The following is a 14,727-nucleotide window of genomic DNA, read 5'->3' on the forward strand; positions in this document are numbered from 1 at the left end:
TCTTTCTTGTAAAGATACAGAGAAAGCGTTACTGCAATTTCCAAATTTTTGTGCTAATTATAGAAGAGAGAAAGGCGGCATACTGTACAGACTTGCTTTTAAAAAGGAAAAACATTTGTATCATGTGGTAAGCTGATTTAGGTGTATTAGTGATTTGGGCAAAATGTTCATTGCTGAAAAATTTACACAGCCTGTGTTTCTTCAGAGGCTGAACTAAATAAAAAAAACAGCTAGTCTAATGCAAATAATTTAGGACCACTGTTTTAAGTGAAAGTTATTATGATGATTAATAAATCTAAACTAATCAGTGATGTGTGGATCCAAACCTAATTCAAGTCTAACTGTCCTTGTGATAATTCAGAGAGGAGTATGAACTAATACTTTCACTGTTTGTTCTAATTGGACAGTACAGCAGCTAAGAGAAAGCTGAGATTTTATAGCCTGAAGACTAAGCAATTTAACAACCTGTTACCAGATAAGCACTGCTGTTCTTACTTTTTAGATTTCGGTGCTGTGTCAGAGCAGTGATAACTGCATGAACTGTTTTAGCTGCTTAGTGCCTGTAGCAGCCTTTTATGCAGACAAAGCTACAGAAGTTCTGACATGACTGACCATTTTAGGAATTGTGTTGGAAAATTATATTGTAACAACAGGTGGGACACTACAGGAGATTATTTTCACTTTTGCACAGGGTTCTGTATAGCCTGTTGCCTTAAAAATAAAAGAAGTTTGTTATTTTTAGAAGTAACTAGGCAGCATAAGCATGCAATAACATTACAGTAAACATTATGAGAACACATACAGGAATAACTGTTCTGGTAGGTTTCTTTTTCTCAAAACCTAATAAAAATATAAAGCTATTTCTCATCCTCCCCAGCCTGATGTTTTTGGGAGCTGGAGAAAGTCCCAACATACTGAAGCAGAGGGCCCTTTCAGTATGCTGTATCAGCCCCATCAATGCCCAGGTATCAACACCACACACAAGCCCAGCACACAGCTCCTTCCCTGCTTCAAAGTGACCTACACAGTTCTTAGATGGGTGCTCCAGGCCAGTCTCACATATCTGTGGAGTGCCTTCATGAGGGTAATATGTCCCCAGGCAAACTACAGTTCTGGCAATGTGGCTTTTCTGCCTGGCTCACAGGGACAGATTTACTCAAGAGGGCTTGCATAAACTCCTATAGAAGGATTCCGTGACTGCAGAGTGCCTTGTACTGTGCTGCTTGTGTGAAAAACAGTAACAGTAAATTGTTACAATGCCAACTCATTATAAGGCACATTGTTTGAAAACAGCTTTTTACCACCAATGACATACTAAGTTTCCTATTAAAATACCTGCTGGGGAGTGGAGGGGCAGAGGGAAGAAGTGTTTCAGCCCTTTCAAAACAAGACCTAGTGTAAAACCAAACACTTGGCTGTGTGGAATACTAAAAACTTACTCCATTAGTTTGTAGGATGCAGTCTGAGCCAAAATTGATGTGCAACGTGACAGATGAAGTTTTAAGTAGAAGAATGTACCTTTTTTGTGGAGACTTCCACTTTCAAAAAAAGATGCACTCAGACCCAAGCAACTGTGCCTCCAGTCTAGTGCACCATCTAATTGAGCACAGTTTCAGTGTTCTTTGGACCCCCCCAAATTCTTGGTTGATACGAAGTTCTAGTATGCTATACTCCCGTCACCACTTTAAGAAAAATATATTTAGTTTTTCATTATATAGACTTTTTCTTGCGTTTTATGTATGACCAACAATATTTAAGAAATAGTTTATTTCCGTGTATGAATATTTTGCTGTATCACTGTATCAGTCCAGTGCATTGCTGCTGCCCCCTCATCTTCTTGGTTTCATGTCTTTACCACTTTTTCAACTGTACCTTTCTTCTTTCAAGAGCTTTAGCAAGCTTCACTGAATTCACTTACCTGACACATATAATCCTTGCTGAGGAACAAACACTTATTTTCACCCAGCCACAAAGAAACCCCTGAAAACAGGGATTGCAGCCTAGAGCAAGCGTGTAAGCAGCCTGCAGCTTAGCAACCTTCCACAGGTCATGGCAACCGCTTGCAGCCAAGAGCCAAGATGTGTATGACATACTTTAGAGACTAGATCATAGACAGGGGACTCCGACTACTTAATTTGGTGTGTGTATGTTGCTGAGATCCATAGTGATCTGTTTCCACTGGAGCTCGAGTTCTCACACAGAGATGCCTTCCCATTAGCACAGCCCATCCCTCAAGGCAATGCCAACATGGAAGCCACAGCTGGCCCCAGAGTCACCAGCTGACCACTCTGCAGTTCTTTCTTCACCTGTTTTGAAGGAATAACAGAGTTTGGAGATCAGCCTAAAAATAGACCAGTCATGTTAACAAACAATATTACAATAGCCTTTGAAGTACAGTGGCACACACTGTAGAGTCAGAGTTATGCTTGTACTACACATGCATACTGCATTGTCCTGAACAGCTGTGAGCACTTCCATTTTCAAATGACATGATCTTTCTCAGTACTTTTCACTCCTTACTGCATGAAAATATACAAGCTGTTTGAAACTTCTTGTGTTTTTTCCCCCCAAAGTGCTTTCAACTTTACTGAAAGTTAGCACCTAGATCTAAACTGTCCTACTTATATATCTTCTTGGTTTACTTGTAGACATTAAGTCATCTGCACGCTTACACAGACACTGTTTTCTCAAGCTAAGATCATTATGGAAGGTTTACTGCTATATAAAACGTTGTCAACAGCCTTTCCTATTCTGAGATAAACCTAAATAGAAAAGTTTTTAGATTCATATATAAATAATAGGCACTAATGTGGCCAAAATTTTAATAGTTCTTGAGTGTGCCACTCATGACCTAAAATTCCAGGCAACTGGAATTATTTTCATAAATTATCAAAATTGGTATTTACTTGACAACAAATTCATGGTCTGGGCATCTTGCAGAATAAATCCTGATCTGATCTCTCACTTCTCAGCTTCCCACCCATAAAACAGAAAAATGGAGTGTTTAAAGATATATATGAATTGTTGGAACTAGTTTGCATGGAATTTGTTCAATGCAAATTTCAAGCCCTCTCTGACTTCCTGCCAGCCAGCCAACTATTCTTTGCAGCATGTAGCGGCTCTTTAATAAACACATGTAGCAGAATAGCATGTTCCAAATGCTCAAGAACTTAATCTTGTTTAATAAAGTTCTTTACACTGCATAAATTTATGAGTATTTTTAATTTATCACTGATTACAGCTATCCCAGTGGTTAAAATATTTTTAAGGTGGAAAAAAGAAAGGGAATAGAGCTATTAGATTGGAATGATGACCAGCCTGAATTGACAGGGGCAGCACAGTGAAGCGCTTCATAAGGGGCAGTTACTGGATTTCCTTTGTAAGTATCCACATTTCTAATGACTTAAACTGAAAGCAACAATTAAGTTCTCTATTTTCAGTTCTACTGTAGGTATGAATATGCAAATAAAGTAACTTCTTTTTACCTCTGTGATCACTGATACTGTAAATATTCACTAGCCTGACTGCATTAAGTGGCACACAAAATAAACTGTCCTTCAGCATTTCAAAAAGCTACCAGAGTGATAATCAATTGCTTCCACAATGGGAGCTTTTCAGAGTATCAGCCCAGACCTAGTGAATACTATTGCACAGTTCCTCCCCACCAGGAACAGTGCATTAAGTGAGCTACTGACCATGCCTTTCAAGTATAACAGACCAGTTAATTTACCTTTGTTTTCTGAATTACCTCTTTTTCAACTACACACCCATTTCTTCCAAGCTACATAAACTCTATCGACATGTAATAATAAACAAGCGAAAATAATTCACAGGGCTTTCTTCAACTGTATTTTGAAGTGATTATGCACACAAGAGACACGTTCACTATATGCATGTTCCCTTACCAACTACAGATACTAGTTTGTCTGTTCTACCATTCTACTGTGGGACAGAAGTAAACAGTCTGGCAAAGTTATCAACCTTGATCCCTCTAAAAAACCCCAAGCCTGCTGCCACATGCGACCTGTACAATCATCCATGGTACAGCACACTCAAGCCAAGCCTTGCAGGCAAGATAGCCATTGCTGACCTATCTATGTTCATACACAATCACCATCTGAAAGAGAACAGCTTCAGTGTTATTTTATTCTATAAAGATCATATGCCAAACAAGCATAAGAGTTACATCCTTTTAGACTTCATACTGCAAAAGCTGCACCCACCTGCCAAAGTAACTGAGCCAAGGTGTCACATTCTGTTGGAACAACTAAATTAGATTTATCTTCCAATGCTTTTTCTTTAAATAATTTTAAGAAGACAGCACAAACCAGTATTTATATCATTCTGGTCTCCCTCTCTTTGTGGGGAAAGTTAAACCAATCTCTCTTACCAAATGAGGATCTCCAACATTTTTGAACACTAAACTTCAGAAGGTAGGTGTTTCTTTCATCTTTAAAAAGCATAAAATTGAAACCACTGACTGTCAGTGCCTTCAATTACCAGAAAAAGGATTCAAAGTGACTCTACCTCTTGCAAAATCATTCAAATTTGGAAGCCTAAAGCTAAAACTTTAATTATTAGAGATAACAGATAAACCCTCTACTGATTTTATTAGCGTATACAGTATTAAGTCCCTCTGGAAATACACCTTTCATTTTCTAGCCTTTTAAGCTACCTATTTGGGTATTGGTGCAAGTTTTAACTTAAGGCTTTATGAAAATAAAACTAATTGCCCTTTATAAAGCTATTAAATAATGGTCTTTTACATAGGTAATTTAGGCTAATAAGACTGCAAAGTAGGACTCTCACTGTGAACAGCCAATGGCATATTATTTTAGAATGTTGCAAGGAATAGAAATTAAGAAAAAAGGAATACTGCAAAACTGTTCACTGCCCAGACTACGTATACTTCAAGAGAGGCTATCATTCCTCTGCTGCTCTCAGCCATGTGCTTTGTAAAGCTCTCTGAATTCCACTGAAGTTCACATACAATCAGTTTGAATTTTAAAGGTCTAATTAAACTTCAGCTGCTGATCTGGATATTATACCTTCTCTTTTTTCTCTTTTAACATTGCAATTCTTCTCTGCCTTTCACAAATGCTTGCAAATACAATTTTTTCTGTAGGAACATGTAATCAACCACAGATCTATAAAAAAGGTAAAGCTGCTGAACTGTTACTTGGCAGCTGACTAGAGTGATGGATGAATTGCACGTTATCACCTAGAAGGACTGATTTCAGACTTGGAGAACTAGTACTCTGTTCAAGAACCGAGACATATTTTTACAAGACTGAGACATTTTAAGGAGCAACCAGCATGACCTGGATTAGAACAATCTGAAAATCACATGAAAGTCAACTGAATCTAGTCATTTCCCCTCAAATACCTCTTATGTGTAAATTTAGTAATTGTTACCCACATGCCAGAACATGAGTATGTACAACACTTACTTCCCTGTAGCTAGCAAACTTCAGACAGTTCTCCTGAGACCAAAAATACTCAAAAAAAGCTGTAAAAGTTGTGTGTAGGTAACAAATCCAGCTGTCAGTTTTCACTGCAGTGCTCCTAAGTCATATAAACAAGTTGCTGGTAGTCTTTCCTAAGCAAACAAGTTCTAGTAAGGTTTCTGTCTATACCGCTAGAAAATGAGTGGGTTTGTATTGCCTTTATTACACTGTATTTATTAATACTTGTTTTGCTGTTGCACACCTTTGTTCAAACCCTATTACCTGCATAAATTCAAGGAAGTAGAAAGAAACATTAGATATATTGATCAAACTATGCTAGGAATTAACACTGCATGAATTTCACAGAATTACTGTAGTCAGATCTTTAGCATCTCACTTCATTTCAATGGGATTACATCTACATGGTCCATAGGGAGCAATAAATACATAGGTTTTTTTTCCTCATCCAGATTGCATTATGGATGAGTCTGTCAGAACATTCACTTGAAGACTAATAGGAACTTTAACGGTTGCTAATAGCTGTATCAAAGTGGTTTTGGGAAAAAAAAAAAAAAAACCAAAACGAAACAAAAAAAAAAAACCAAAACCAACATTAGTTCTATTATTAATCCCATTTACAGTGAGGTAAAAAAAAACAAAAACAAGACTAGCATTTAATGCCGCAGAGGGAAGCAAGTGGCAGCGAACCTGCTGAGAGTGCATTTGGCAATGATGGGATCACTGACAGTACAGGCCAGATTTTGGCTCCTAGGGTATCATGCGGCAATTCCCCAGTCAAATTACTTGAGTAGCATGTCATTAGCCAAGTTGTGGTGACTAGCCAGACAAATTCTCTCAATCTGCTCCAGGTATAATAATCTGCAAGGTATAACACATCTGCTAACACTACCATGGAGTCTCAGCTGATTAATGGCTAACTCATTATTAATGCAATAGCTTGCAACTATGTAGTCAGATGCCTCTAGAAGTTAACTCCCTTATCAAGCATGAGTCTCCAGATAATGATGTGCAGTTGCTAATGTTCTCCCTGCTTTCTTCAGTCTCTCCTCAATTTAGTTTCAGCTTGAGCACAACTCTAAACTTTTACCTCCATGGATACAAGTTGTTGCTTTAATCTGATATACTGCATCAAACTTTGAGGAAAAACATTCTCATACGATCTTCATGCAACAATCAAGGACTTAGCTCAAGATCCAAAGTAGCACAGCATGCTTCAGTTGACCACTTGTAAACTCTTCCTTGAGCTCTGTCAGGTCACCACAACTGCCAGGGAATATTCACACATTGTGTGCTGTTCTCAGGAACTAATTAACACTAAAGTTTTTCATCTAACTTCTGTCTTAGTAAGATTAGCGCAAAGTTCAAACAGAATGCTCCAAACACAAGCTGTAACCTAACTCTCTGACTACTCTAGCTACTTTAGTAGTGCTTCTCAAGCCCACTGTTGCTGAGAATGTACCTGCGGTTAGAGCAAAATTAAAGACCACTTAAAATTTATCTTGACTAATTGTCAAAGCATAAATTATGGAATAATCTCTGCCAAATTTGAAGATTTCTGACTGTTACTTCACCTGTGGATGTCCTGTCCACCCTCATTTAACACATCTGTGTATGGTAACTATTTCAGACAGGTTTCTCTGTGTTACTCTGGGACAGCAGTGGAATAATTTAACATCATTAATTCTATGGTGAGAGAAAGGTGAAAGCAAGAAAGAACTCAGAAGCAGCTCTCAGTGATTATGATATGAGAAACAGCAAATTACTATTGAATGTTCCTTTTCTGCATGATTTGGAGACTGGGTCTTCTACACATGAAATGCCCTGACCATTCAGCTGTTACTTTGAACATCTGTATCTTGCTTGCTTGCTTTCTAGGATTCATAAACCCTACCAAAATGTTTGTGTTTCATTCCAAAGCATAAGAAAAATACAGATGAAAACCTTTTATTTCCCTGCAAAACAGAATTACAGCTTTCCAGTTGCATGATGTTGCTCAATGACATTAAACCACACAACCCACTTTACTCTGTCATTAACACTGCAACCCTGATGACAAATCCAATTAAGGCTTCAACACATACTCTGGATCAAAACCCCAAGTCAAAACTGTTCAACCACTTAAGTAAGAGGAATCAAGAAATTTAGCTATTAGAAGCAATTTTTTTTGCTATTATTGCTAATTCATAATGTGAGTGCATGCATTCAATAATTTAAAACCAAGTAGTTTTTAGTCTGAGCTAGGACCTTCATAACATGGTCAGGTTCTACTCTCTCACATAGCAGGGGTGGTGCCCACCTACCATGCAGAGTCACAGGACCTCCTTATCTCGTAGATGGCGCAAATCAACATGGTAAGCCTTGTATCTCAGCCTCCCAAGCCCTTCAGTGTTCCTTCCATCTTCCAAGCCCCACTGGAAATGGCATAAACATGCATATGGACAATACATCTCAAGGAGTCTTCCAGTGACTACAGGATAGTCCTTTTTCCATACACATATGATTTTTCCTTTTGAGTGCAGATGACCACACCTGAGAAACAAGTCACCACAGTCTCACCAGTTTGTAGGGGAGCCTCTGCTCCAGTGCCTGGAGTACCTCATCCTCCTGCTTTTTCACTGACCTTGGTGTCTGCAGAGCTGCTGCTCTCATTTTTGGCACTCTTCTCTCACAGCTGCTGCACATTGTTATTCACTCACGCTTCCTTAAATACATTTTCAGAGGCATCGCCAGCTTCATTGATGGGCTTAGCTTCAGCCAGTGGTGGGTCCATTGCAGAGTCATCTAGAACCAACTGTTCAGCATGGGGCAGCCTCTAGTCTCTTCTCACAGAGGTTCCCACTCCTAACCTCCACCTCTCTTTGGAGAGCTTCCCATTCTCAGACCACAACCAATAAACAAGGATCACATGGACTGTATCATACCTAAGCACTGAAGAGAAACTTTTCAATTTAACCAAAGTAAACCAAGCTACTAATCTCCATTTAATAATTTTGGAGGAGAACAGGCATACTTAACTCTTTGAACATGAGCTCAGCTACCATGACTCACTCTCCAGAGGAGCTGAGCTTAGGGAGAAGTACCCACAGAACAACTCATGGATTAAATTGGGAAGCAGGACTTGAGAAGTTCTACAGATAAGGCAGGTTTTTTTTTGCCTCAGCCAGAATTAGAACCATTTTTTTTTTGCTTACAATCTGCCTCTTTATCACTTTGAAAAAAAGAGACTTCCTTCAGGTATCCTAATTAGATGATCAGAAACAGATTTCGTGATCCAGAGATCTGCCCCACCTTGGATAGAAAAGATAATGGTTTCAATACTGGTTAACATTAGCTTGTGATACTCATCTGGCACACATTCCAAATTACCTGAAACGTGAACCCTCAAGTATCCTACGTGAGGAGTTAATGTTATGGCACCATTAATTCCAGAACATCCTATTTATCTGCATATAAACAAAAAGCACATGCACAGTAAGGTACCACACAAAATTGGTCTTCCTTAGAAGTAAGCCACCTTGCTTACGCAACAAGGCATCCACTCATCGCTCACTCTTGAGATATGCAATGATGTGAAACTCCAGATGCTCATGAACAACTGCCACAATTCGTAACAGTCATATTTTACCTTAACCGAGGTTCAAAACCCTATAAGCAGCACGTTATTTCCGGTCTGCTGCAAAAGCCTCTGGAATTACATGTGGAACACAACTATATAATTACAATACTAAACAGTACACAATATTCAGATTACACAACATATAACAATCAAACATTAACATTTCTGAACAAAGTCCATCACACATTCCTGCCAGGTCGTCGACTGTTCATTTGCTAACAAGTCACATAAGCAGATTAGTTTTGTTCTGCAGCCAAGCCCTTTGCTGGGATCTTCACATGAAAATACTAACACAACCCAGCTTTTGTCTTGCTAGCGGAATTCTCTCTGTTTAAATCACAATAAGCTTGAAGACAGCTTTTTTGTTTACATGCTTGAAAACATATCTTAGGGGGGAAAAGTAAATCTTAGATTGTAAAATATGCCTTTATTTCTTATGTTCCGTTCTTATAAATTCTCAGTTTGATACTACATGATGACACTGTCAAGGAAATAATTTTGTACTGTCATTGCAACTTTTCCTATTTTTCTACAGTTCATTCATAGTATGATTCTAAATAAATACCAGCACAGTTTAGGATGAAACTAAGCACCAGAACATTTAAATATCCTCAAGGCAGATATCCCATTTTCTGATTGTACAAATCTAGCCTTATGTGAATGCATACTCACAAAATTCCAGCTTCCGCTCCCCCCCCAATATTTTGCTGTTAAAGTCATACATGCTCATTCTGTATGCATTTTTCTACTCCTGAGGCTATGTTTGTATACCTACTACTGCATGTGTTGCAGAATTTGTTTTGTCAAAATGGCAGAGGCATGGAGTTTTGCTGTCACATTTCATAGTGCATCTAATGATTATTAACAACATTTTTTTGACTGCCAGGCCATTAGCAAGCTGTACTGAATGCTATCAGTCTTCTTATTTTGCTCCTTGCATTCCCTAACGCATTTTTTGCTCCCTTTTTCAGGCAAATACTGATGGAAACCACACAGATGAATCTTCCATATCCGAAGGACCTTATTTTAATATTATCCTTAGCAAATATGGCCTCTGACACCAGCAGCATGTAGAAGCTACACCAAAAACACATCTCACATTCAGTAAAGAGGACTGCATTCTACTCAGTACTTGATTCAGGAATGCAGGCAGCACTTGGAGACAGTTGACAACTAACGCACCATCAGAGATAAGCAGCAGCATGCTAACTCTTGCTATCATGAAAAGGCTGATAAATTAGTAAAACACAGTTGCAGCATGCATAAGTCAAAATTCCAGCCCTCAGAAGCATCTCTACGCTAGGACTGGATGTCTTCATTATTTTAAGCCTACCTGTCCATTCACTTTTCCTCTCCAGTTTGGATTATTGCTGCAATATTCACCACATGCCATACAGTCACACTTTGAAAACTCCATTCTTCAAAATATCTCTGCCTTACATGCCGTAACTCTTTATAAACAGTATCCAAATGCCATTTTTCCCCTCAGTGCTGTAAATAAGCACTAGATTTTGCTCATCTGAAGATGACCACAGCCACCTGAAGAGATACTGACTGAAAGAATTTAAATCGCCTTTCTGATACTACAGCAAGTACTGAATTCTCCATTGAACTTAAATCTTATTGTTGGAAAGTAAAATCAGCAGGTAAAAGTCTACGAAGCTAGCTTTAGAAGCAGTTTTCTCACAAAACCAAGCTAAAGCACACATGCAGATCCTCTAGAACACTTTAACCATCAAGAAAGTTAAACTGAAACAAAAAATATTTCCTTGCAGAGCAAAATATCTGATCCACTTACGGAGAGAGAAAAATAAAATGCTAGCACGGCCAAATAAGTAAAATAGTCACAAGTTTCTGACAGCTGAAATAAAAACATGAGTCGTACCACAACACCGAGTTTAGATTAATTTATTATCAAATTTATGTTATTATAGGTCCATTTTTATTTGTAAAGACTATTAGCATACTCATACTAGCAACTGGCAGGGCAAAAGGCCAATTTCTGGGCAGTCTATTTTAATGAGATTTTGGTTTTGCCATTCCACAGTCAGTCTGAACTACAACTATTATCTTTTGCACCATTTTAAGCAACAACTTTCTATAGAAAACTTCACTCATGAGACAATGCACTGAAAATGTTCTTTGTGTAACAGTTCTCTGTCATATTGATCTGATACTCTAATTTATTATTCAGAAAAAAAACAATTAAAACAAGCCTACAAGGCACAATGAGTCTTCAGTGTTATACTTAAATCTTTAAATGTGGAAGGGAACCTATGCTGCATAATGCACCAAAAGCAGTAGAAATGGGCATACAGTATAAAAACAAATGACCGATCTTCATACTGAAGTGAACATATATTTATCACTTCCAAATTGTGCAATGTTTAAAGTATTTGAAAATAGATTTCTTTATGTAACTTAATTTTTTGAGTACTACATGAAATCCTAGAGGCAGACACTGAGCACCATGTTTGAATGATGCCGATGATAAGTTTTACAAGAAGTACAATCATACTAAAAGAGAAACTCCAAAAGTTTTATTAGGATTTCAACAGACATTGCAAAAAAAATATTGCATAATGATTGAAAACATAGTATTTTAAACAAAGTAGCAATGCGGTATCAAGTAAAAGAAAAACTGGAACAGCTGTCTATCTATATATGCTGTAAGGAAGATGTACCAGGAAGGGGATACAACATTTTTAAAATTGAAGGGCAAATGTGAACAAGCCACATTTTCATAGAATAATATATATCACAGATGTTTTACAAACTGCATAGCAGTGTAAAATGTTTTTATCCTAACCTACATTGTATTCCTGCATTTGGAGCAGTTTACAAGGCAGAGATTTTGTTTACAACATTGGTATTTTAATAGCTCTGGATTCTCATAAAAAATAAACTCACATAAAAGCCTGTATCTACATTTGAAAACAAAAGTGCATGTATTGAGAAATAGTGTTATTTCTTAAGAAGAACACCAAGTAGTTAAAAAAATCATTTTAATAGATCAACAACTGATGATACTTTAGATGTAGATCTGCACTGTGCTACAAGCAAGATTCTACCAACACCAGTTCCTCTAACTGAACACCCTCTTACCCTAAGCGACCTCAACACACGCCTGCATACCATACTTACCAGGGTTCTGGGTAGTTACAAAAAACGCCAAGTACCAAAACCAACACACTGCTGACTAAAAAAATACCAGTAACCCAAAACAGATGTTTTAAATTAGATTTAGCCATAAACACAAGCATAAACTCCTCAACATTCAGGATCCTTCCAGTCACACAACCACTTTTAAACACCAGAGAGCAGCAGCAAGGAGCCATTAGAGCTAAAAGAACAGAACTGATGTAAGTCTCCCTCCTGCCATGTATTGAAGAATTTGTGGGTAATAAGCATTTTACTAAGACAACAAGGGTGGGGGTAGGGTGCGTGTTTAAAATCCCTACCTAAAACACAGTTGATGTAGTCAGATTTATAAATGAATCTAAATTCTCCTTTCCATATAGCTGTGGTAACAGCTAAGAATTATTGCAAATATTGCTAACTTCTGTAGAAGGTTTACTCTCCTCTCTCCAAACAAAATAAACAAAGAGAAATTGTGGAAAAAGAACATGTAGTCTGAAGGTCCAGGCTGTTTGAGCTCTTCTAATTTCAACTCATGGCACTGAAGAAATAGATTTGATTTTTTTCTGGGCACCTGCAGCACTCTGGATAGAAAAAGGCAGTGAATGTTTAGCTGGACTAGAGCCAGAATGCGAAATGCACAGATACCAAAGTTGCAAACTGTAGCCAGAGTAGCCATAAACAAGTGTCCAGTACAGAAATTATGAGTAATAAATTTAGCCATTTTTGTAAACATCTCCTCCTTACTAATCTCTTATTTTGTCCTATAATGGAAATACAATCTGTATTTCTTTGTTCCATGCTCTGGTCTGTTTCTGTTTTAGCTTTGTGGCACAGTTGCTAAGTGCAACAGGCTACAGACACCAAAATTAATACAAGTTGGAAAGTCAGTTCAGGTTATTACAGATTTGCTATATCAGGCCATTTTTCATAGCATGTCTTCTCTGTTCGCAAACACTTTGTGAGATCTTTTATTACGGAAGACTGGAAGCAAATTGGAGTTGTTTGCTTAACAGATGTGGTTGAACATATATTTCTGATATGCCTTATGAAATTAACAAATGTCTCATCTTATGAAGATGATACATTTGCTATATATGCTAGTAATTTAAAATGCTCCTCAAAAAAGCAGCATTTTTATAGACAGATTAACAGAAAAGGAGACAATATATCTCACAACACCATAGAACAAGTAAAGCTGCTTCATTAGCTGCATTATAAATTCATAACTGTTCATCACATACTTTGAGTTTCTGAATCCTCAAGCAATTTAACCCTCAGCCAACTGCAGGACAAGGAAAAACATTTTAAATTGATATCATTGTAGGTGCGAGAGTAAAACTAGTATTCCATGTTTTTAGCTCTAAAAGTTTTGCTCCCAAAAGTGAAATAACTTGTTAATAGTTCAGAGAAGAAATAATTATTGTTGACATGTCAAAAGAAAGTTGTATGAAAAATTGAGCTGCTTTAAATCCGAGTTTGCTTAGATTGCTGCTAAAAAAAAAAGCAACAACAAAAACTTCAGAAAAAAGCTCATCCTAGATCACCTGTCAACTAGGAAGAGCACTAGAACACTGATGTAATGAGAAAAGATGTGCTTAAAAGCTATGTTTGAGATCTCTATTACAAAGTTTTGAATTCTTCCTTATCTTTCAAATATTTTGATTAGAATTTGTTATAAAAAAAAAACAGACCAAATACAGAAAGTACAATTCAGTGTTTCCTATCTAAATGTGCATACCATTTGGAGGCCATTTTTGAAATGTTATCAGTCAACAGCAACATGGGCACCAGTGAACCAGAAAACATCAGGATTTTGTTCTTAAATTATATAAGTTAGATAAAACTACCCTGTCCAGCAAGTTCCGAATTTTTCAAACATTAAGGCAACTTTCATTACTTTCCAGCTAAACAGTATTATAAAAAATAAATGTCACTTCAAACCTTATATACACAGTGACAGAGTAGATTTAGCTAGAAAGTATCTTTAGTACATTAATAAAGTGTCACGTAAGATTACCGAGGTTATATCAGGTGCTTGAGTGTATGTGCAATTGGAGTGGTGGCAATATTTAAAGTACTGGTTTCAAAACAGAGCGCAGTGAACGTCCTTCTTTAGTGAGTTCTCTTGTTACACACATACATGGCAGCGGAACAGCCTCCTCTCTTCTCTCTACAGCATTATAGCTACATTTCTTCAAGTGGTCAGCCATGCTTACGATGTCAGCAAACTTCCACTCATTCACAGTACAGAAGGCTGTACTGAAGCGCCAAACCTAGAAAATAAGTTGCACTTAGGCTCACAATGTTTTAAGGTACCTGAACTCAGAGCAGGATTTAAATCCTTATGCTGTAATGCTTTCAGGCAATGCTTTACATCTACTATAACTGATACTAAAAACCAACAAGACCAAAACATACAATGTTAAATTTTGTATTATCAGCCTCTGCCTGAGTCAGATTCCAAGTCAACTCTGAACACTGGCAAAAAAGGCAGTAATTTTT

At 37.5% G+C, this 14,727-nt stretch overlaps 1 protein-coding gene across 3 annotated transcripts in view; it reads right to left on the minus strand.

Annotated features, from left to right (window-relative positions):
- Window positions 1–14,727, minus strand: part of FBXO30 (F-box protein 30) — a 330,989-nt gene that overhangs the window by 302,243 nt on the left and 14,019 nt on the right. For 2 of the 3 annotated variants that reach the window (XM_062641857.1, XM_062641856.1), the window contains one exon: window positions 11,610–14,498. In XM_062641857.1, coding sequence (XP_062497841.1) covers window positions 14,295–14,498 — 204 coding nt within the window. In that variant the 3' untranslated portion in view covers window positions 11,610–14,294. Of the gene's footprint in view, window positions 1–11,609; window positions 14,499–14,727 lie in introns of those variants that run through there. The other variant, XR_009969095.1, reaches the window with a different exon arrangement.

The sequence above is a fragment of the Pezoporus occidentalis genome, unplaced genomic scaffold (genome assembly GCF_034315485.1).
Source record: "Pezoporus occidentalis ecotype Australia unplaced genomic scaffold, CSIRO_AGI_Poc_V1 ctg7, whole genome shotgun sequence".
Taxonomy (NCBI): Eukaryota; Metazoa; Chordata; class Aves; order Psittaciformes; family Psittacidae; genus Pezoporus; species Pezoporus occidentalis.